Source organism: Ahaetulla prasina, chromosome 5, assembly GCF_028640845.1.
Source record: "Ahaetulla prasina isolate Xishuangbanna chromosome 5, ASM2864084v1, whole genome shotgun sequence".
Classification (NCBI taxonomy): Eukaryota; Metazoa; Chordata; class Lepidosauria; order Squamata; family Colubridae; genus Ahaetulla; species Ahaetulla prasina.
Window position 1 is genome coordinate 43044611 of NC_080543.1, and position 26027 is coordinate 43070637.

Genomic DNA, 26027 nt, shown 5'->3' on the forward strand with positions numbered 1-26027 from the left:
AGTTTTCATCTACACTAAGTACTTTTCTGTTTGATAAGTGGCCATTTGCCTTTTGTATTTCACTTTTTAGAGGAGCTCTGCTTGTTGACATTCTTGATTATCATACTTGTCCTTTCTTGCTTGAAGTTTAGCACCTCTGTAGAAGGTAAGGAAGATTACCTTGACAAATACGTATAGAGTATTTGTGACGTCTCGCCTGGATTACTGCAATGCTCTCTACATGGGGCTCCCCTTGAAGGGCATCCGGAGGCTGCAGTTAGTCCAGAATGCGGCTGCGCGGGTGATAGATGGAGCCCCCCGTGGCTCCCGTATAACACCCATCCTGCGCAGGCTGCACTGGCTACCTGTGGCTTTCCGGGTGCGCTTCAAGGTTCTGGTGACCACCTTTAAAGCGCTCCATGGCATTGGGCCGGGTTACTTACGGGACCGCCTACTGCTACCGAATATTTCTCACCGACCCGTGCGCTCTCACAGAGAGGGTCTCCTCAGGGTGCCGTCAGCGTGGCAATGTCGTCTGGCGACACCCAGGGCAAGGGCCTTCTCTGTGGGGCCCCACCCTCTGGAATGAACTACCCCGGACTTCGTCAGCTTTCGGACCTCGGACCTTCCGCGGGCTTAAAACATATTTATTTAACTGTGCAGGACTGAGCTAGATTTTAAATTATCGGTTTTAAATTGGGTTTTATTCTATATTTTTAATTCTAAATTAACGGGCTTTTTAGAATAAGTTTTTTAATTGTTTTTTATATTGTATTTATGTGTTTTTAAATGCCTGTACACCGCCCTGAGTCCTTCGGGAGATAGGGCGGTATATAAATTTGATTAAATAAATAAATAAATAAATAAATAATAGAGTGGGAAAGATCCATTACCAAAGCCACAATAGGGGGAAAAGCATGCTTTGAGTCCACAATAAGCAGAAAATATGCGGAGGAAGCTCAGCCAGAAAACTTCATAAATCACGTAAGGGTAGAAGGTATATCATAGTCTGATTTGCTAAATTCTATTATAACTGCTTCCTCTCATATAGCCTTCCTTGGAGTTAATTTCCAGTATGGTCCTAGTATGGTCTACTCTACCTTATAGGGCTGACAGTCAGTATTCAGTTGTAAGTTTTCATTCTCTGCTTTCACTGCCATGATACCTCTGTACCTCTGTACAACTTGCTTGGATCTCTTTATTTATAAAATTGTGGATATAATTGCCTCATCCTTTTACATGGCTTCTGTACTGAATATACTTCAGCAGTAATTCACGGCAAAGCAAGGTAAGTTTACAATACCTGAGAAAGGAAGCCTTACAAACTGCAAAATATAGAGTAGAATTAATTTCACATTATAGCAAAATAATCATTGGATCATCCAGTCAAGTTCTTGAATACCCCACCTTGACAACTAAGATTTATTGAAAGAGGCTAAGACTACAGAACTCTCAGTAAATGGCTTGTTTTTTCTCTTTAGAATTCAGGTTCCCTTCTAGATTCTTAAGGCAAAAACTATCTCAATTTATTACTCGTGGCTATAGAAACTGGTGAGGAAACTGTTCCATTAACAGATAACAGATGTCCATTGATAAGAATCTGATTCTTTCCTGAGTTCTAAAAATAACATTGTGCTGTCTTTAGTTTGATGACATCATTTCTTTCAGATTTATCTGTGCAAATTTAGTGTTCTTTTCCATCAAATAGAAGATTTCATTATTTGGCACTTCAGCAAATTGTATCTAAACGTTTTACCCATAGTTGTACAATTTTCTGAACATCGCAGAAATGGCTAGCTGTTGTATTTTCTAGATTTAATTTTTTCCTAAATAGATTAGCTTCTGTCACAGCTACCTGCTCTCCCTGCTGTGTGGATTACCTTCAGTTTCACACACCTCATGTAACTTAACTGGCAAAGTTGACACTATTAGGGCATCAGCCTCTGATCAGCAGTGTTTTCAGGGTCATTAAAACTACTAGGCTCTCCCATCACATTAAAGTTTCAATTCCCAGAGAAAGTGTTTTTTTTAATTAAATATAATTTTAGCTGATAAGACAGACTGGAGTTTTCTTAATAAGGGTAAAAGAGGAGCTGACTTTAGAATAGTATTCATATGCTTAGTTTACAAATTTCTTGTGCTAAGAAATGGAGGTTTTTTTACTTAATAAACTATTGCACTGTACAAAAAATAACAAACTGAGCAGAACCATTTTCAATTAAGTGTAGGGCACTGGCTTTTCAACATGACAGATGGTCATGGTAACTATGTACTGCATTCAGTGGCTGTGTGAAATCTAGTTGTTTTTTTATGTTAAATTCACCATAAACACAGTTGTGGGTTAGTGTAAAGGAATTTAGAGCTGACCTTAGAAAGTTATGAAAGAGCTGTTAAGGAGGGAAATGGGGGAATGAACTATTACTGTAAGTAGAAGAGATGAGAAAGAAATAAACATTTAAAAAGGAGATTGCTGTATATACTTCAGACATTGAAGTAAGTGAGAAGAAATTAGCTCAGAATAACTTGACCTTGATTTTGTTTACTTGGACTGAAAGAAACTTGAACAGGCATTCAAGTGTCTGTTATTATATTTTATAAGAGTGAAGTAGCGTTCCTAGAGTGTCTACCCAGTGTACTCCAAAGAGATTACAAACTTGCTGCCATTTCTGGATTTACAATATGTTCTTTTGCAGATCAAAGCAACACATCTCCTTTAAAAGAAGGCTAAATAATCCTGACCTTTAAACATTTTTTGGATGGGGAGGAACAGACTCCAGCTCAACCCGACCAAGACAGAGTGGCTGTGGGTTCCGGCGTCCCGGTACAGCCAGCTTTCGCCTTCGCTGACTGTTGAGGGTGAAGTACTGGCCCCCAGGGGAAGGGTGCGCAACTTGGGCGTTCTCCTGGATGATCGGCTGTCTTTAGAAGAATACCTGACGGCCGTCACCAGGGGAGCATTTTATCAGGTTCGCCTGATTCACCAGTTGCGCCCCTTCCTTGACCGGGACTCCTTACGCATGGTCACTTACACCCTTGTTACCTCTCGACTGGACTATTGCAATGCTCTCTACATGGGGCTCCCCTTGAAGAGCACCAGGAGGCTCCAGTTAGTCCAGAATGCGGCTGCGCGGGTAATAGAGGGAGCACCACGTAGCTCCCATATAACACCCATCCTGCGTGGCCTGCACTGGCTGCCGGTAGCCTTCCGGGTGCAATTCAAGGTGTTAGTGACCACCTTCAAAGCGCTCCATGGCTTAGGACCGGAGTATCTACGAGACCGCCTTCTGCCACCGATAGCATCCCAACGACCTGTGCGCTCCCACAGAGTGGGCCTGCTCAGGGTGCCGTCGACCAAACAATGTCGGTTGGCGGCCCCCAGAGGGAGAGCCTTCTCTGTGGCAGCACCGGCTCTTTGGAACGAGTTACCTCCGGGGTTACTCCAACTCCCTGACCTCCGAACCTTCAAGCGGGAATTAAAAACTTTATTATTTAATCGTGCGGGACTAGTCTAAATGTATTTTAAATGTATTTTAATTATAGTTTTTAAATTTTAAAGGGTTTTATGTCGGTTTTGACCGTTTTAGTAATTTTGTCCAATTAATATATTCATTTTAAATGTTTTCAAATTTGTTATTTATATTTTATAAGAGTGAAGTAGCGTTCCTAGAGTGTCTACCCAGTGTACTCCAAAGAGATTACAAACTTGCTGCCATTTCTGGATTTACAATATGTTCTTTTGCAGATCAAAGCAACACATCTCCTTTAAAAGAAGGCTAAATAATCCTGACCTTTAAACATTTTTGGATGGGGAGGAACAGACTCCAGCTCAACCCGACCAAGACAGAGTGGCTGTGGGTTCCGGCGTCCCGGTACAGCCAGCTTACCCCTTCGCTGACTGTTGAGGGGTGAAGTATTGGTCCCCAGGGGAAGGGTGCGCAACTTGGGCGTTCTCCTGGACGATCGGCTGTCTTTAGAAGAACACCTGACGGCCGTCGCCAGGGGAGCATTTTATCAGGTTCGCCTGATTCGCCAGTTGCGCCCCTTCCTTGACCGGGACTCCTTACGCATGGTCACTCACGCCCTTGTTACCTCTCGTCTGGACTATTGCAATGCTCTCTACATGGGGCTCCCCTTAAAGAGCACCAGGAGGCTCCAGTTAGTCCAGAATGCGGCTGCGCGGGTAATAGAGGGAGCACCACGTTGCTCCCTTATAACATCCATCCTGCGTGGCCTGCACTGGCTGCCGGTAGCCTTCCGGGTACAATTCAAGGTGTTAGTGACCACCTTCAAAGCGCTCCATGGCTTAGGACCGGGGTATCTACGAGACCGCCTTCTGCCACCGATAGCCTCCCAACGACCTGTGCGCTCCCATAGAATGGGCCTGCTCAGGGTGCTGTCGACCAAACAATGTCGGTTGGCGGCCCCCAGAGGGAGAGCCTTCTCTGTGGCAGCACCGGCTCTTTGGAACGAGTTACCTCCGGGGTTACTCCAACTCCCTGACCTCCGAACCTTCAAGCGGGAATTAAAAACTTTATTATTTAATCGTGCGGGACTAGTCTAAATGTATTTTAAATGTATTTTAATTATAGTTTTTAAATTTTAAAGGGTTTTATGTCGGTTTTGACCGTTTTAGTAATTTTGTCCAATTAATATATTCATTTTAAATGTTTTCAAATTTGTTATTTATATTATGTGTATTTTTGTGTTTTTAATATGGCTGTAAACCGCCCTGTGTCCTTCGGGAAAAAGGCGGTATAGAAATTGGATTATAAATAAAAATAAAATAAATAAATTTTTAGGGGAAGTGAGTCAGAACATGGAATGGGTCTAGGCTGGTAGGAAGGTATTATGAGAATAATTTCTCACAATTTCTCAGTCTAGCAGCAACAGTTGCCAATACAATTGACAAATGTAAAGGGTTCCAACTATTACAAACCTCCTTCCATTCCCTTTGCATGAAAAAGTGTGAGAAAGACCAGTCTTGTGCCTTATATTGCCTATATATAGATTTCCATTTAACAATCTACCTCTTGCTGGAATTCTTGTGTGTAACCTTAATCTTTCTAATAAATGCTACTAATCAGAGCTCCAAGACACTGTTTCAAATCCTGATTGTTAAGAGGGAAATCTATCAGATCTGCCAGATTTCTTTCAAGCTTTATGCTTGTTGGAAATAATTGGGAAGCCTATTTAATGTAAATCTCAAACTTTAATTCTAGTTTTTATAATAAAGCTTAAGCAGTCATGTGCAAACTTTGGCATGCTCAAACAGTAGTTGTGTTTTTGAAAATACAAAAACAGTCTTATTCCAGTGTTTCTATTAAAAAGTAATTCAGGAGACTTACTCTTAAGAACATAAAATGTGATTAATAGAAACAAATATGTGATAGTCTGTAGTCTAATTTGTTTCTGAAAAAAAGGTCTTGTATAAACTGCTGGTATTAGCATCTATGTCCATAAATATTACATTTTCTTCTTCTGCTTATTCCATTGAAAATATGCATAAAACCTATGAGATCAGAAGTATGAACAACCAAGTATTGCTTGTCAGATGAAATGGTTCTCATTTTATTATGCATTAATAGTGGTGGGTAGATCGATTCTGAAGGGCTGGACCCTTTTCAGTTGAGTTATAGGCTGAAATAGAATTGGTTATGCTTTTGGATAACGTCTGAAGAGCTCAGATGGGTATATGTAGGTGGTGATCTCCTAGATCCGTGATGGTGAACCTGTGGCACGTGTGCCACAGGTGGTACGCAGAGCCCTCTTTGCAGGCATGCCAACCATTGTCCCAGCCCAGCTCTACCACACGTGTGTGCGCGTCCCACCGGCCAGCTGGTCTTCGGGTCTCTGCCATGCATGCGCGGGAGCGGGGTGAATGCGTGGGGGGATTTTGTGAGTTTGTGCATGCATCCCCCTCGCGTGGCACCCCTGTTCCCCATTTTGGCTTCCAGGTTGGTGCGGGATGCTTTCCAGGCCCATACAGGGCATGGGGGGGAGGGTGGCAGAACATATACACGGGGGTGGAATTCTCCAACCATCATGATCAATAGTAGGTTTCAATTTCGCTGCTACTGATTCGCTCATGCATGCGCAGATATGTCCGGGCAGGTGAGCGGAGACTCCTGCTCCCATCGCTACCAGTTCACCCAATTCATGGTGAACTGGTAGCACCCATCACTGATTATGAAACCTGTTGGATGACGACTGATAGTAATGGCCTGGAAAGCCTTTGCATAAATACTTTTTGAGTGCTAACTGTGCCCATTCCTAGACTGTTTTACTGTTTACTCATGCATAAGTCATTCCCTGAACAAATTGCTACAGTTAGTTGTACAGTGGTTTCCACTGAAGAACTCTCAAAAGCTTCAAGTCGTTTAGAATGCAGTTTGTGTGTATTCTCCAATGCTCCAAATTTTGTCCATGCAGCATTACTGATACATCTCTATCCCCAAAGATTTCTGCCTGTCCCAGCAGACCCACAATGGTGGGTATCCTCTATCAAATGGTGTATTTTATGGTACTAAAGGTGTGCCTCCTATTGCAATGCCTGTCTTATGAAACACTTCTTCCCAATCCTCTTGGCCTTCCCAAAGACTGTTAAGAGCTGCCTTTTTTCTCAAACATTTAGGCCAGAAAGCTGGTAATCCCAAATTATTTATGTAGGTTGTTCTTTTTTGTATTACTTGTAAACAGTAATAATCATACAAGTGTGATGAGCTATATAGAAATTTCATAAAGAACTAAATATGAATTTGTTCAATTTTGATTATGGAATTTTTACATTATTTTTGTATTGATTGTTTCCCATCCAGAGTTATGTATGTAAGACACACACACACACACACACACACACACACACTTTGTCTGACAAAGTATATCACTACTGGCTTTCTAGTAATCTATTACGACAGAATTGAAGGATGTAAATCCGGAGAAAGATTATGTTAATTTTTGTAATAAAATATCATAGTTTCGCTATAGATTTTTATAAATATAAAAGGTCAATTTACTTATAAGAAAATTCATTAGCGGAAGCAAACCACCATCTTCTTAGCCACAGCTTTCATTGGTGATCAAACTTTTCAGTGTTACATTTTGCAGAGTTTTTTCTCCATTTTTTTTCTTACATTTTAACAAATAAAATCAATTAAAGTGGGAGAAAGTATGTAATATATCTTGATCAGTAGCATTATAAACTGTGCAGAAGCATCCTGGTCTTCTATTGAGGATTATTTCCTCTGTTAAATTATCTGCACTTTCAATTACAAAAATTTAAAGGTTCAGATATATTAAACCAGTCAGCATTGTAGAAGGAATGGAAAAATATTGTCTTCAAATATGTGTTTAATATTTGTTTCTGAATAAGAATATATTTTGATGTTGTTTTATGACTTAATTGGAAATAGAGCTATTCACAATCCTGGTCTAGACAAAATAATATCATTTGTCTTTACAAGTGGTTATATATTACTTGTTTCTCTTCTTTTGGAAAATATGAGTGATGTACATGAAATTATAAACCAAAATGGAATATATTGCTGTTAATAAATTTAACAACTTTTCTTTTTTCTTAGGGTGGTCGTTTGCACAGCGTCAAGTCACTGTTCAAGAAGGACCTCTATACCGCACTGAAAATTCTCACATCACCATTTGGTGCAAGGTCAGCGGTTATCAAGGACCATCACAACAGAATTTTCAGTGGTCCATATACCTTCCGTCTTCTCCAGAAAGGGAAGTACAGATTGTCAGCACCATGGACCCATCTTTCCCTTATGCAATCTATACTCAACGTGTTAGGAGTGGAGAAATCTATGTGGAGAGAGTTGAAGGGGATTATGCTAGGCTGCACATAACACAGCTCCAAGACAGGGATGCTGGCGAGTATGAATGTCATACTCCAACAACTGATGAAAGATATTTTGGAAGCTACAGTGCCAAGATGAAGCTAATTGGTAAAGTGTATTATATTATTTTCATAAAAAATAGAGTAAAATTATAAATTGTGGAGAATGGTAGTTTGGGTGTATTTTATGATTGTTAATTTTCATGAATTAGAGCTAGAGGGAAAAAAAATAAGCTGCAAAATGAAATATGTTACTGGCATAGATTTGGGCAAATAAGCTTAAATTTAATTCTACTGAGAACAGGATTTTATAGATTGACAAAGGTACCAATACAAATCGAAGTCGAGAACCATTTTCAAGTAAGATTGGAAGAGACCAAGCCCACGGTTCCTTAAAACCGTGCACAGTTGGTGTGATTCAAAGTTTTCTCTTAGCACCTACATCTTTCTAATGGGTTTAATTGATAAACCTTGTACAGTGCTTCAGATTTGATTTCCAAAAGATGTTTCAGGGTGCATTGGAGGGAAAATATAGTAGTATCTTTCTACGAAACACATTTGTCTTTTTTTTAAAAAAATTAAATTTTTATTTTAATTTTTTATTAATTGGTGAAATACAAAAAAATTACAACAGCATCAGGAAAAATAGTAATTATATAGTAAAAAATAATGATACTGATTAAAATAAATGCTACCAAAATCACAAATTAAAAAAATATTTATAGTAACTCTAGCTTATAATTAAAATTAATTAATTTTTAAGCTTATTCAGACTGGATCATATTACATCATTTTATCATTTTTAGAATAGACAGACTATATTCAGGATCTAAAATGTAAAATGTACACTACTTTGAAGCAAATGAATACGTGGCTATTTGTTGAAACTTCCATTCAATCATCAGAAAAATGTGGTTGCTTTAAGATGTTGCTTCATATGCATCATCCTGTCCTCAGAGCATTTTTGGAGGTGAGATCCATGGCTCTGTTCAGCCTATAATTGCTTTTTTGGTAACTCACCCTAAAAATATTGAATATTCTTTCTCGCAAAGATTGATATATTCTATTAAGATAAAACTAATTACAAAATATATTAATTTAATTCAAACTAAATTTATTTTGTAACTTTTTTAAAAATACTGTAGCTGAGATAATGTTTTGTTTAATGATCACAAAGCAATTTGTACAGTCATCCTAGAAATTTTATTGAGGAGATTGATGTACTTCCACAAAATAAAACTGTAAAGTTTTTAATTATGACATAATTATTGAATAATATATATTGCCAGTTTCCATTTAGTTGTTTCTTTGTTCTTTGTATCTATTTCAAGTACTATAACTTCTTTCCAAGTACTAAATGGTTTGGGTGCCAGAAATTTAAAGCACACTTACAATCTTCTGAATATGCTTCAGGATCTGATTGGGTTTTTATGAGTACCACTGTAAATGAAGCTGGTACAGTGAAGAAGAAGGATTTTACAGCTGTGTTGTTATCCTGCGGAATACTTTTATTAATAAATCTCTTCTGTTGCTCACATATTCTTTTTATTGACTTATGAAAATTGGCATAGATTTTAAAATCATATTTTTCTTTTAAGGTAACAGGAACGCCAGTCTATAGTAATCAATAATTAGGAGGAGACTGGTCATACTCTTTCAGACCAACAAGTGTTATTTATTAATTATTATTTGTTAAACAATATACATGGTTGCCCAACTCAGTTACTTGAGGGCAGGTCAATGCATTAAAAACCACAATATAAAGTCTGTATTAGTGTGAGGTCCCCAGGCCTGCAGACAGAACTAAGTCTTCAGGCCTTACAGAAAAATGACAAAGCGGAATCCAATTTTAACTCTGGGGGAATGATATTCCATAGGGAAGGGGCCACAACTAAGAAGGCCCTTATTCTTGGTCCCACCAGATGTGTGTACCATTTTAATGGATGAGGCCCATAACATGCCTTGCCTTCCTGGTGGATCACATAGATGTAATTTTGGGGAGACGGCCTTTCAAATAACACTACCCCAAACAATGTAGGGTTTTTAAGGAAATAGCATTACAGTTTATGCCTTTAAATAAATGTTGTTACTATAGTTTAAAAAGATGCATTAGGCTGTTCATATTTGCTTTCTTTAAGTTTATAGACATCTATAAACATATTTAAAAGTATTAAGAATTCACATGTTGCTTGAATATAACAAATAATATGTTTTTATTTCAATTAATGACCCGATAAAACAGGTCATTTTTTGAAGATTGTGTGTTTCGTGGTTGAGGATAGATTTTTTGTCATGAAGTTATATTAAGATACAGATTGTTGTCTCATGTTCATCATTTGTTTTAATCTACGTGTAAGATATGTTTTACATTTTTACAGGAAAGGTAAAGTTTCAGAGAGGTTTTTGCATGACAATTTTAGTCATATATAACAAATAATATGTTTTTATTTCAATTAATAAACCGAGCGCACCCCTTAGGTGATGAAAATATTGCTAGCTTCTGCTGTTATGTTAAAATTCCTTTTTATACAGAAGTATAAATTTAATTTACAGTGACTTTAAATTCTATTTATTTTAATTAACTTAAATAGCATAAGGGGAAAAAAGAAACTCGTGAGATCAGTGATGAGTATAGGGTTTAAATAAAATGTTTCTGAATAAATTAAAGAATTTATATATTAAAATTGCTTGGAGATGATTAAATCAGGAAAGAAGTCCATTTTTATAGAGAAACTGGCAGAATAGCTGAACACACATAAGTTATATATTTATAAAATCAACTACTTCTGCATTTAAATTTGTTAATAGTTCATAAATATTATAAAAATTCTAGTAATAATAGGGAGCAGTTTGCTGTAGTGGTTAAGGTATCACGCTAGAAAAGGAGACTATGAGTTCTACTTCTGTGTTTAGGTATAACATCAGTTGGGTGTCATTCTGTCTTCATCCTAGGAAGCAGGCAGTGGAACCCAGTTTCAAAACATCTTGCTAAGAAAGCTGCAGGGATTTATCAATAATTACCAGGAATAAAAGAAAAAACCAAAACATCTCATTCAAAGGCATCTAAAACCCAACATGAAAACATTTGCAAACCAAAACAAATTTACAGAAATAGTTTGGAAGGATGAGATTTTAATTGTAGAGATTTAAAAAAGTTAGCTGCAAAGATGAAGTAAATAGAATTGTTTTAAAACAATTATACAAATATATTATAAAAATATTTTTAAGGGGTGACTTTCAAATATAAAACTATGGCCTTCCACTTCAGAGACAATGAAAGAATGATCTTTTATTTTGGTTTCGTAATCGCATCAATTTCTGGCTTTATTAGCCTGGAAAAAAAAACTTTGAAAGGTTTAGCTAACTAGCACATAGAAAATTTAATTATATTCCTACTTTAGGGGTATGCACATTTATATAAATAATTAATTAATCATGATGCCCAAATTCACAGATTATCAATCTGTACTGTACTATAATGTCACTAATTGAACAGTCACTAATTGAAGATGGAGTCACAAACTAAGCCTGATTTTTAAAAATCTGAATTTATTTTTTAATTCATCCTGAAAATATTGCTTAGAACACCCAATATAGTCCACACGACAAAATCGACTAGTGCTATCTCAGTTTATAGTTAGGATTTTGATGCTTTGTTTTTTCAACTGACATTGAATAACATACTGAAAATGTGAGAAATATGGGTGAGTTTCTATTTTTCCAAGAAGTGAAACAAAATTTTCATCAAGTTATGAATTTTTTATCATCACATTAGTTGAACAGCACTTATTTGGCTTCAGACTGGTCCTAGGGAATATGGAGTAGAGGGAATTTTTATTGTTTCTGAGTGCTGTGAAATGTGTGTAAAGAGTGTATAAAAGGAATTGTACTACTTAGCACACTGATGGTTCATAATGAACATTAATGGATCATTTTGTCATTGTTTGCTGTTATTTAAAGAAGCAATCTTTTGAACTCTCATGTTAATGTTTATACTACTGGAAAGCAAAAATATGCTGAGACTACTTGCTTTAACAAAAAATGATCTTAATGAAGAATCTACCTATATTGGAATGATCAGTGGTATCACACTGATGCACAGAATACCTTTAAAGGGAGATTAATTTGCTTCCATGTAGAAATATTCCTTGGCGCATTTGTTAAGTTAGTAACATGGTTGTAAAGTATATCTGCCTTCCCTTTGGCTTTGTTTGTCAAAGGTTGCAAAAGTTGATCACATGACCCTGGAACACTGCAACTATCATAAATATCAGTCAGTCACCAAGTTTCTGGATTTTGATCATGTCTCCACAGGGGTGCTGCATTTGCTGCAACTATCATAAGTGTAAAAAATGACCATAAGCCACTTTTTTAGTTTAGTTTATTGTCCTTGCACCTCGTATAATGAAATTAAATGCCATCCTTTTCAGTGCCATTGTAACTTCGAACTGTTATAAGTCAAGGACTAACTGTAAGAATGAAGGTGATCTGATGTTGTGTGTGAGGATGATGAGTCTATGAATGGAAGTGAAGTTGTAGGATTAATTATAAATGAAATGACATTTGATTTTTTTTAATTTGCATTTATATCCCACCCTTCTCCAAAGACTCAGGGCGGCTTACACTATGTTAAGCAATAGTCTTCATCCATTTGTATATTATATACAAAGTCAACTTATTGCCCCCAATAATCTGGGTCCTCATTTTACCTACCTTATAAAGGATGGAAGGCTGAGTCAACCTTGGGCCTGGTGGGACTTGAACCCGCAGTAATTGCAAGCAGCTGTGTTAAGAACAGACTGTCTTAGCAGTCTGAGCCACCAGAGGCTTCACATAGGCTGGAGAGGGACAGCCAAAGGGCTAGAAGTTGCCCAAAGGTTATAAAATGCCAAAGTCTGATCTGTAGTGTTACAGATACTTTGGAAAGTAGAAAATTGTAGGTGGGTGCATACATATGTTAGTTAACATAATAATGGTAATAATGAAAGTACTGCAGAATATTCTGAATGAATGCAAAAGAAATGTCATTCTGTTAGTGACATAAATGGATAAGAGGGAATGAGACAAAAGAGTACAGAATTATTTGATGGATATTGCACAGAGATATTTGTACCCAGATGACACCCTTTTTAAGGGAAGAAGGAATGTTATATTAAAAAAATAAAAATTAATAAATTTTAATTGCATAATTAATTATAAGTCTGTTCCTATGTGGATACAGCAGAGGAATCAGTTTGGAAGTGTTGAGTTGTTTTCGAGAATAAGGATAATGTACAAGAAATAGAATGAGAGTAAAACAATTGCAGAAAGGGAAAATACTGTATGAAAAAGTATTAGAAGATAGGTCAATAATATTTCCGTGGGATGAATAAATACAAAGAAAGTTGCAATGTTTCAGAGAAATTGAAACCAAAAGAAAAGAAGGAAAAGAATAAAGTTAAAATTTCAACATGTAACATAGAAGAAATAGTCATAGACAAGGCAATATGGAAATAGTCAAAGAAATGCATCGCATAGCACAGTGGTTAGAGTGCAGTACTACAGGCTGTCTGCAATTTGACAGCTCACCAGGCTCAAGGTTGACTCAGTCTTCCAACTTTTCAAGGTTGGTAAAATGAGAACGCAGATTGTTGGGAGCAAAATACTGATTCTGTAAACTGCTTAGAGAGGCTGTAAAGCAGTATATATGTCTAAGTGCTACGCTATTCAGTAAAGCAATGTGACTACAGAAATCTCATATTTCTTTGACTTTAGGGACATTCATCTTCATTGGAGGTAACAGTGAACGTTCCTTAGATTTGTACTACTTGCTACACAGTACTTTCCTAGAATTAGGACTAGAAAGAGGATTATCCCTTCAAGGCTTATATTTTGATTGTCATAGTCATTCATACTTCTAATTAAGCCAAAAATATTTATTATTTATACTTATTTATCAGCTATTAAAATTTTGTAAGAAACACTAACTCATATAGTTAGTCTTACTATACATAAAGGGAATCTGGTAGCATCTTTTCACATTTCATTAAAAAGAAGAAGCGTTTTTGGCCCACCTCAATACTTAGATTCACTTTACTTGGTGCAATTTGAGCCAATAATCATGCCAAGAGAGGAAATTTTGATCTGATACTTTATTTCTGTGCAGAAGTAAAGTTGTACACCTGGAATACAAGTACAAATCAAGTGTGTCTGCTGATATTCAGCAAATACTTTAATACCATAAAACTAGTGGTGAAATCTCAACCGGTTTAGAACTGGTTTGCTGGCTGCACATGCGCACTTTGCGCACCACGCATCAAATACAAGGTGCGTGTGCACGCAGTGCCCGCCAAAAGGAGGCATGGGGTAAGTAGAACAGCACACATGAGGGGTGTGACGCGCAACCTTTTTTTTACTTTTAAAAGCATTTTTTCAACAACCTCTTTGGCTGAAGAGGTTGTAAAAAATGCTTTTAAAAGGTTAAAAAAAAGGTTCTGATGATCCCAGCTAAACAGCCTGATCGTCAGAGGGTTTTTTTTTAATTTTACTCCTATGACGATTGTGTGGCTCAGCTGGGCGTGGGTAGGGGGGCCAGGGATTTTTGCTACAGGTCCTCTGAACCACCTGCCGCCCTCACTACCGGATCAGCCAATCCGGTTCAAACAGGGAGCATTTCACTCCTGCATAAAACCGCATAAAACCACATATAAACATCACAATTTCCTGATATTTCATTACTTGTCCTGATTTATTAGTTTGAGGTAACATCCCGTAATCAGCATGGGAGTACATGTCATTAGCTAGTCCCTCCATTTCTGGATGTGTTTTTTAACATGCTAATGATGATTTTTTTACCCCTAGATCTTTTCTCACACATTCTTGACCACAACATACACTAAATGCCACATTAGCTTTCTCTGTTCCAGTAATGGGCCCAATTGCAACATTCTTCGGAACAGTTACAAAGCCACATCCTGCTAGCTAGACGGACACGTCTTACAAATGAAACATTTGTGGTCATTCCCTTTGCTCTTTACTAGAGATGCTAAAGCAGGTGCTGACTGACTGCTAATTTCAGCAAAAGCACAGATAGAAGGAGTTGGTTGAAGCTAATTCATGGCTGCAAAACTTTGCTAATGGTATTTGCAAATTATTTGCTACTAATTAATACTCCTAGCCCTCAGCTTTACTTAGTAAAAGTTCTGAGTAAGTCCAGTAGCAGGCTACCTGACTGAAAAATCCCTCCCCCACCCAAACTGGTGGATGGAAATTATGTACAGCTTTGTATATGTGGACAGGATATAATATAACATCTGTATCTATCTATTCTAAGAGCTTAATGGAAAATGGACCACCTACTCAGTTCTGGTAGCCAGATGGATGACCTTAAGAAATATGAATTATGAATAAAGTAAATAATATTTATGGGATTTGGGGTACTTTTGATATTATTAATGTAAATAAGGAATATAAGTCACTCACAGTAAATTTAACTGGAGAACACATAAAGTCAATAAACAAATAAATAAGACAAAAGTATAACTTTTGAAATATAAAACTACATGCAACTCTCAAATTGACCGAAATTGAAATTTTTTTCCTTATAGTATAATTCAAGTGATATAAATGGGCATTTTGCATAATTACAAGTTCCACACCACTTACTGTAGTGCAAATTGGTCCTTTAAAATTATGTAATATATGTCCCAAAAGTGCTTTTTCAGGAGGCAACTGGACTTTCTTGTTTCTTTTTGAAGATGTTTTGCTTCTCATCCAAGAAGCTTCTTCGGCTCTTTGGGATAACTATGACCTGGATGAATAAGAATATCCATAGACATTTAGCTATGCCATGAATGCTGTCTTTGTCTTTTTTGGGGTTGTGGAGATGGATTTATATTCTACAAATGTGTTTACATTGTACAAAGTTTAAATAACATTGCATGAAGAGAAATAGAGTTTTGGTTCACACTGGTAAGAATGAGCTTCTTCGAATCCTTGTGTCATGGAAAGATATCTAACACCATTTCCTCTAGTTTTTTTTAATTAGCAAATATTCTGACCTGAAAGGAATAGCAAGATCTATAATTTCTATGTAACAGATAAATAAGGCATCAGGTGCTGTCTGGTAAAGTAGTGTTTGCAAAATTTGTATGCCTTTGCCTTACCCGCTCCCTTTTGTCATATTAAAAGCAGGAGAGAGGGAAATTATTGATGTTATTTATCTATGTAGAAAGAACTGAGTGGTCATGGTATACGTATACTCAGCCTACTGCTAAATTCTCTGTCTTAAAAGTAGCAGAGTAAATGTTTTTGTGCACTATATTTATTTACTCACTCAAATGGCTAAATGAAATCCAACTAAAAGATGACTGTCTTCATCTAAATTCCTTTGTTTTGATTCTTGTTTTGTTGAAACTGTATATAATACCTAAGTACACCAGACATTTCGCTTAAAGTATATGGATTGCCATAGCAGTTGAAAACAACGATACATCTAGTTTAATATTTTAGCTGATATTGGTTCAGAAAATTGAGCCACAACGGAGAAAATATCTTTTACATTTTTTAAGGGTTCAAAATTGTTATGTCATGAAATAAACGTAGTTAGTGTTATTGCCAAAAATGTTTCTCTGTTTTTTTAGTTCTATTTTCTTCATTTTTATTATTTTTTTAAAATATAAACATTCCATTTTTCCTTAAACAGTGTTTTGTCTGAGTACAAATATCTCTGTGCAATAACCATCAAGATTTACAACAGCATTCATTACATTGACATTAATTCTCTGATCTTACAATTGTAATATTGAACATCGTAAACCTATTCATTTTTCCCTCTTAACATATCTTCTAATACAAATATAATAATAATATTAAGCATAATAATCCTAATAGTTATAATAATTACTTTCTTGATTGTCTAATAACACAAAGTATGCATGATACTTTATAAATGTGAAGACAGGATAGTTCCAGTATGTAAGGCTTAATTAAAGTGTATTTTCTCTTCATGCCCTTAATTTGAATACCTTATTCAACTGTTGCCTAATCTGGTAGCCTACAGATGTGTCGAACTGTTGACTGTAACTGCCAGAATTTCCACTCAATCTAGTCTTTAGGTCCCTCATTCATTGCTTAGTAGATCTAAGGCAAACATAGTAATAGTATTTATATTTATTTATCTTTCAACCAAGTGTGTCACCTGGTATATATCTGATTTTGAACTGTGTGTATTTTTTTCACTGCATTGTGCAATGATCCTCCATTCTTTTACATAAATTGTCAGAAAGCCACAGAATAATCTTTCCCAACTTGGTGCCCTCCCACTCTATTGGGTCTATGACTACTCCCAGAATACCTAATCTGGATAGCTGGAGTAGATCCCCCGAGTATGAAATCAGAGAAGTAAACATTGTTACTCCCTGATATGCTGTACTGTACTTCCTTTATTTTAGAAGTACTCTGCAGCTGCTGAACTTTTATTATTTATTATTATTGTCAGCGACAACAACACTGTGAGTTATACAGAGTATGTAGGTCAATATATATTCTCACCTTACTAGAGAGATTGCCAGGGAAGACAGAGGACTTTTATGTAGGCTTTCTCTCCAAGACTCAAATCCGGCTACCACGTGTGCAGTGACAAAATTCTGTGTCACTGCAATGTCCACAAGAAATAAATTGGTTTCAGAATTATAGATGTGCCAATTTTTTGGAGATACCTATAACAATTTTTGGAAAAATATATTTACTCACATACTTATTGGCTCTCCACTCATGTAAATTAGGGAGTGTCCCTAATGGTTTGAGATCATGTATTTTCATAACAGGGTTGTTATTCATGATTAATGTCAGTATTATTTTTAATTTATTGTACGTCTATTGCTGGTCGATGACCGTAATGAAGTTTATGTTCTATTCTTGTCAGAGACAACAGAACCATAGCTAACATAGCTAAGGGAATGTAATGTAGGGATAAAGTAATACTTTCTTTGAATACTAATTTCAATATGATTACTTCAAACTTTCACATGCTATGTGACGTTCTCATAGTTTGCTGTAATCTTGCCAGAGGGGACCCAAAATGTATTTAATCTCTTCTCCTTTCCTCCTCTTAATGAGTGGTTGCAGTGTTTTGGTATCTCTCTGGTACCTCTCCCTCTGGAAAATCCTGTTGTTTGTGCAAGTTCTGCAGGAATAATGCTTTGTCTGAACAAAAAGAAAAAATGGGATCATGAAGGCTTCTTTGATTCAGTGCCTCAGAAAATAATGTTAAGTGGGAAAGATGAAAACCATAAGTGCAGCTGGTAACATAGGGCACCCTCCCTTGCCTTAGCAGTTGCACAATAATTCTGAAGCAGCATGTAATACCTCTTGTTTCAACCAGATGTATTTTAGATAAACTTTAGGAAGGAAAGAGACCATTATTCAATCACCAGTAAAAACCATCCCATTTCTCATTCTTACCATTCTGCTGTTCCTCTGATGAAATTTTCCTATTCTTTTCTACTTTTATCTATATTCCACTCTTTCTCACTCCAAGATTCCTGTCTCAATGGAAGTGGCTCACTATCCTACTTTATCTGCTGTGTTTGGGGAATAGGTCAGCTTTGGCAGAGTTAATACCAGTTTATTTTGGCAATCATGATGAACTTCTCCATGGTTGTAGGAAACAACAGAGTTCTCAGTGCTCCTGCTTTCTATTGGAAGAGGCCATGGGAATATGTAACCAAGCTGGGTGTGGCCCCTCCCATTCAGCAAAGTTAGGAAGCTGCTCTGTGGGCAGATGGTAGAAGCGATAATAGATGCTTGACAGAGTTATATTTTACAACTTGCCATGTACCTCCTAAGCCACGGGTGCGTGTGTATCTCCATGCGTGGAGGTAATTGCATAATGTGACATATCATGACATTGTTTGCCTTTGCAGAGCTGGGGTGGGTGTGGCCTATGCATGATGCATCCGGCCCATGGGCTGCCAGTTTGACACCCCTGCCCTAAGCTATTTATCTAGTTTTACTGTTATTGGTGTTGAAATAAAATTGAACTGTCATGCTATAGATGGCATGGAAACGCCATGTTATCCTTTGTTTTAATAGCAAAGTGTGTACACTCACAGAATGAATGGTGTACATACCAGGTGTGGTAAATTCTAGGTCCTCATAGAAGCTACAGAACAACTTCAATTATAAAACTATTAGTTTTATACTCAATGACAAAATAAATTGCTCCATGATTATAAAAAATATTCCTTCAGCCTAACTGTTAATAATTTGATCAAAAAAGTGTGAAAAATATTGAAACTTTACTTCTTTATTAGATATTACTTATAAAGATAAATTATATTAGATAAATACCAGGTGAGAAAAGAAACTCAGAAGGCTGACGGATACTGTCTTTTAGTTCGTTGCAGTCTAGTGTTTCTTAAATATTTAGGCTGTAAACCTTCTAATTATTTAGGTTAAAGCATGGCCTTGACCTTAGATCGATCTTTCTTTCTTTCTTTCTTTCTTTCTTTCTTTCTTTCTTTCTTTCTTTCTTTCTTTCTTTCTTTCTTTCTTTCTTTCTTTCTTTCTTTCCCTCCCTCTCTCTCTCTCTCTGGAATAAAATCCAACTGTTAGGAAAGATCCCAATTAATATCTTAAGGAAAAGCCTCATTACTAAGAGTTAATCAAGGATGTTTGATCCTGGACAGACCAGAGACAACTTGTGGTGACTTATGGTAGGTCAGAAGCCATTGTGGGCTTTCTGCACACAGAATATAATAAATCAGGGATGTCAAACTCATGGGCCGGATGCGTCACGTGCTGGCCATGCCCACCCCTGGTTTAGTGAAGGGGGAAAAAGTCATGATACGTGACATGACGTGACGCACGAGTTTGACACCCCTGTAATAATAGAATGTTAACAGAGGGTTTTGAAGTTTAATTTAGCTGTTGGTTTTACCTGTTAACTTTGTTTCCATATGGTAGATAAATCTCAGGCTAAGTGGATTTCATAATCAGTATTCTAGAAATTTATAAATTGTGTACCTGCTTCTCAAGGGGGGAGTAGTTATTATTTTTGAAGTACATTTACCAGGGGGGACAATTTATTGTTTTTCATTTTCATTTTACTTGTTTCTGTAGTCTTGTTTAATTGTGTTTTGTTTTTGTATTTTTCTTCTTTTTGGGACTTTTTATTTTAATGCTTTGAATAAAATAAAAAATTGATTATAAAAACAGGAATTGGATTTTGATATTGCTCCAGTTAGACAACTTTTTTCCATGTTTTATAAAACTATTTACATAAATTAGTGGAATTTTGTTTATAGTGAATTATAATTTAAAATTAACTTAGTTGTCCTCTTGTTCTTGTATGTGCTTTGTTCTTGCACTTCTCGGATCAGGCAGATTTGCTTATATCCACTTAGTAATTTCTGTTTAAAATCTGTAATTTGATCAGAAACAGAATATTGAGGGAATATGAACTTTCAATAACTAAAACAGATTTAATCAGTTTGTCATCTTATTTCTTTTCATGTGGCTTTGAAATTGTAGGATAGCAGGAGTAATACTTGCTCTTTCTGTTCTTATTCTCATGTTCCCAATTATTCCCCATGAACTCCATATGTATGAAAAGGGGACAATATTTACTTTGCATTCCCAGACTTTCTTTGTAATCAGAAACCCAACCAATATCCAAGCATCCCAAGGATATATGTATAATCCCTTGAAACATAAGTAAAATACATAATTAATTGGAAATGTGATAGAAAAATTGGCCTGACTTATAAAGAGTTTTTTTTCCCGCTTTCCCAAGCTGTAATTGATGTTTGTAGTGAAGAGAACTACATAAGAACTTACATAATATTATTACATACCTTTGTGATCTTGCCTAGGAGGTCTGCCACCCACATTGTTTCAATAATAGTTGAATTTGTGGGTAAAGATGAACACTTCTGTCATTCTATCATACACTTTTGTATGCAACTTAGGAAATTGGTATTGATAAGTATCTCTTCAAAGAAAACATATCTGTCCGTCCTTTCATTTGGACTACTTGTAAAAAATAGTAAGGATAGCTGAAACTGACCTATCTTGAAACAGGGTAAAATTATGTTCTACAGTACAGGTTAAGCTGTCTGGGAATGCTAGAAACTGGAAATTTAACACAACTTTTTCAGTAGTACCTTCATCTCTTTCATCTTCTGTACTTGTTTCTGTGTCAAGGACACATGTTTGGTAAAATAAACATGAAACCTGTTCTGAGAAGAACATATTTTTTGTAATTAAAACTGAGGTTCTTTCAGCTTAGACATTAGTTTTTGACAGGATGTACATTACTTTTTCAGAATAAAACATTTTCATAATATAACATATAAAGTGTTATAATATACTTTAAACAAAGAAATTGTGTATAGGCAAAGGATTCTCTGGCATCTAACTCAGACTTTGATATCTCCTGTTCAGATCTGTGTCAGGGATTTTTTTCTTTTTTTCTTTTTTTTTTGCTAAATTTAGGCAGACAAGTGAGGAGGAGGGAGCCAAGCTAAACTGTTTAGCTAGGACAGATCTCTGAAAGAAGCATAATTATAGTGCAAGTTTTCTTTACCAGCAGTGACTGATTACTGTGAGATACAAGCTTTAAATACTCAATTCCTTAGCTCCCTTGGAAGCTGTGGGACATGGAAAGAAACGTAAAATAATGAGATAGCACATGTTGTAACCATTGTTTGCAGAAGCATTAATTTGCCACTGCATAAAGCAGTGGTTTTTTAGCTGGCTTCTTGTGTGTGAGAAGAAAGTGTTTAAGGTAATTTGAATAGCATGTAATTTCCTTTGGGTGATAATTAATATTTCTAAACTCTTTACTTCTTTGAAATTTCAGCATTCTATGTTCATCACTTTGTTTTTAAATTAATCACAAAAATGTCATTGTTTGATATTGTTGTTATTTCAGTTGACTCTCTGAATTCAAATGACTATAGCAGGATAACAAACAAATAATTGTTCCAAACCAGAATAATTCACCTGGCAGGAAAATAGTTCACAATGGGAATGCTAATATTGGTAAAATTATTTCTGGTCTCAGTCTTGACTGAATCTATAGGACAGCTGATGCAGGTAAACAAACAAACAAACAAAAACCAGGAAGAAAGAAGATTGTAAACAAAGAATGAGGGCTGTATTATTAAGTAATTTAGAGCAGATGCCAAGTAGTTGAGAAACAAGCTTGAAAACACATAAATAATCCTTCTTAGGTTAATAAAAGTCTGTTTTACAAAGGTTTAAAAAAATTGTATTGGAATTAAATCGGCCCAGTTTATGTGCAAAGTAGCTTTATTGAATATATTTAAAGGTCAGAATTAAACCTATGACCCAATGTTTCTATATTAAGTACAGCTAATAAAACTGATCCCTGAATAAAGAAAGATTCCAATAGGATCAAACAATAACTTTCAAATAAAGAAGAGCTAATTTCTCTAGTTCCTTATTCGGTTTAATAGGGAAAATGTGTAAAATACTTCCCAACAGATAATCATAACGTATACCATGCTGAAAGAAGTTATTTAATATTCTATAAATTTATTTAAAATAATATGAAGGAATAAAAATAGGAAAACAAAGCATCCATCTATTTAATTGTACAGCTATAGATAGAAGCATACTTAGCTGCTTATCTGTATAGTCAAGGCTATAGTTTTCCCAGTTGCAATGTATGAAAGTTGGACCATAAGAAAGGCTTAAGAAAGGCATAAGAAAGGCTGACACCAAAGAATTGAGGTTTTTGAACTATAGTGCTGGAGAAGACTACTGCTAGTACTTGGACTGCAAGGCGATCCAACTGGTCAGTCCTAGAGGAGATCAACCCTGACTGCTCCTCAGAAGGTCAGATCCTGAAGATGAAACTGAAATACTTTGGCCACCTAATGAGAAGGAAGGACTCATGAGAGAAGAGCCTAATGCTGGGAAAGATTGAGGGCAAAAGAAGAATGGGACGACAGAGGATGAAGTGGCTGGATGGAGTCACTGAAGTAGTAGGCATGAGCTTAAATGGATTCCAGAGGATGGCAGAGGAAAGAAAAGCCTGGAGACACATTGTTCATGGGGTCGCGATGGGACACGACTTCGCAACTAACAACAACATACTTCACAACTAACAACAACATACTTTGCAACTAACAACAACATTCTTAGCTGCCCATCAGAAGAACCATAGGCACAGTGTTTGTAATACAGTACTGCAGGCTAACTCATGGCTTACTCCAGAAGTTCAATTCTGAATGGCTCAAAGTTGATTCAGCCTTCCATCCTTCCGAGGTCGGTAAAATGAGGACCCAGATTATTGGGGACAATATGCTGACTCTTATAAGGTGCTTAGAGAGGGCTGTAAAGTATTGTAAAGCATTATATAAGTCTGAGTGCTATTGCTATTGTGAAGTGTTATTGCTATCATGTCAAAAAAGGTTCTGCAGGAGATACATTAGGATCTACTGAAATCGGGGTGATTTGCAATAGATTTCATTGACTGAAGTACTGGAAATAAAAACAAAAATACTTTGGAAGAAATTATGAATTTTGTGTGAAACAACAGAATACGGTTCTAGGTTTAAAACTAATACCTGGATTTAATATATGTTCAAGGGAAACCTGTTCATTAATTTTAAATATGTAACTGGAGATTCTGATTTTATTTTGCATGTGTTCAAGGCAAGCCTTGCCCAGTTTTCTTCAAAACTAATTTAAATCTAAAGGGAAAAAAATTCTTAAATGGGCCTTTGTTCATCTTTCCTATCTGAAATATAAGTTCTTATTTTTAAGCTTAATATTCATCCATTTTTTTCTTGCGTATTTCTAAAAAATCAGTAATTTTGAAACTGATATTTTTGTTGCTAATATTTTTGTTTCCCCAAAAATAAGACCCTGTCTTATATTTTTTTTTTTGAACCCTGAAATAAGTGCTTGGCCTTATTGCCATGCACTCAAAAGCCCAATTGGGCTTATTTTGTGGGAAACAGGGTATATATCTTCATCAGGGCATGCTTCAGATTGACTACCAAACATTAGAGTTAAAGTGTCCTTGGGTTTCTTAGGCAGCAAAAAATAATAGATACATGCAGATTTGTGATGCAATTCACAAGAGAACCTTCAAATTTTGTCAGTTCTGCTAAATGACATTGACTATGTCACCTAAAATCTAACTTGAAATCTTCCAGGACCTCAATTTACTTTTGAGGGGAGGATTGCATTTTTGACTCTGACAACTACCTGCACAAGTCCCTGTTCTTTTCTTGGAAAGAAGTGGTTTGCCATTGCCTGCTTTCTTTGTACCTTCTTTTTGCCTGAGATGAGACTGGAACTCACCACCTCTGAGTTTCTTACCTGTTACTTAACTACTATACCAAACTAGCTTTTTTATCCTACATAATAATTTATTTCCAATTTTATCCTTTTATAGAAAGTCTTGACTGAGATATGGTGATACAGAATCCACAACTGAACTGCTTGAGTAAAGATGTGAAATAGCTTGTTGTACATGATCTTCTAAAATACTGGTCTTTGTAGGACTTATATTACTAATATAGGGGTTGTGGTAAAAACTGAAATTCTCTCTTTGAAATACTGGAAGCATGACAAATTATAATTTGATAGTTTACTTCAACTCAGGGGCAGATGTCTCTGTCACAAATCAACATTATACAAAGAGTAGTTTCATTATCAGTTGCTTCTATGGCCACATGCAGTATATCTTGCAATTCCAATTCCATTCGCTTGGAAGTAGTGTCTAGCACAGTAGTAGTACTAGTAGTAGTGTCTAGCACAGAACTTGCAAACTCTCTATCTTCAGGGATATAGTTTTTTTCCCTCTGCTTCACTGCATGATTAGCTTTTAATATTTTCACAAAATTTAGAACTAATGAAATGCAATCTTCTTTGCTCTTTTTCAAAACTAACATTAATTCCCCTTTTTAATTTTATTTGCAATTGCTGTCATAATAAATATGGCAAGTATTAACACTGTGGGAATCACAATTACTTGTAGAAATAGGGAAAGTCAAAATAAATTCAGGATATTTATCAGTATACATTTAAAATTTTAAAATGAATACAGAAAATTGTTTATTTTTGTTATGTCAGCTTTCCTTTCTTAAAAATAAACTTGATAACAATTACTGCAGGAAAAAAAATCTGTTTTATAATAACATTTTTTAGTAAACAGGCAAATTCTAAAATGGGCATAATTAACCTTTATGGCATTGGCATTTAGCCTTTATGGCACTGGCATTTACAAAATGGTTACTATGCCCTAGTACCGTGGTGGCGAACTTATGGCACATGTGCCAAAGGTGGCACGCGGAACCATATATGTAGGCACACTAGTGTTGCCTTAGCTGAGCTCCAGCTGATGCCCTAGCTGGCCAACTGATTTTCAGGCCCACCAGAAGTTGGGAAACAGGCCATTTCTGGCTTCCGGAGGGCCTCCAGGGGGATAGGGAAGGCCGTTTTCGCCATCGCATGTGAACAGGGCACATTGAATTATTGGTGTGGGCATGTGCACGCATCTCACACACACAGACACACACACACTCCCCCTGCTTTTGGCACACAACGGCAAAAAGGTTAGCCATCACTGCCCTAATATCACTATCAGATATTTATCACTAGAAAATTAATTAATTTTTTAGCATGTTTCTTATCATCCCATAAGTTCTCTGTGAAACTCAAAAACATTGCTTTAGGTTAGAGCATGTGCAATCTGAAGCACCATGCCCACTCTGGATCTGAGCAAGTTCTTGAACAAATTGGTGAATTTGCTCTTCCTCCTTAAAAATTGGTTAGTATAAAAATTTATCTTTAAATGCAGGTTTCTTAAAAGAAAAATAAGAAAAACTGGTTAATTTTTTCAAACATCCTCTGAAACCAATAATAAATGTATGATATAATCTTCTCTGTTCTTTTACACATTGATTTTTAAAAAAGGAAAGTATGGTGAGGGCCATATAATTGGAATGAATGTGTCAGAAGTTGAAATATTAATTATACTCTTCTCTGCCCCATCATCTTAAAAGCCTTCAAAATCTAAACTTCTGATGTAAATTAAAGAAGAAATGTTCTAGAAAGAGGTGAGAGATCATTATCTTGTTGTTGTTTAATTCCTTTATCTCAATGAATGCATTTCTTAAACAGCAAAGGGGAAATAAGTGATACTGGGGTGTCAATCTGCAAATCTGAAAATATTTGACTT

The 26027-nt window shown here is 36.1% G+C and overlaps 1 protein-coding gene across 3 annotated transcripts in view; it reads left to right on the forward strand.

Moving 5' to 3' along the window:
- The window catches only part of IGSF3 (immunoglobulin superfamily member 3), a 119547-nt gene that overhangs the window by 21548 nt on the left and 71972 nt on the right, over positions 1 to 26027 (forward strand). For all 3 annotated transcript variants that reach the window (XM_058186922.1, XM_058186920.1, XM_058186921.1), the window contains exon 3: positions 7557 to 7934. In XM_058186922.1, the coding sequence (XP_058042905.1) occupies positions 7557 to 7934 (378 nt within the window). The remainder of the gene's footprint in view (positions 1 to 7556; positions 7935 to 26027) is intronic.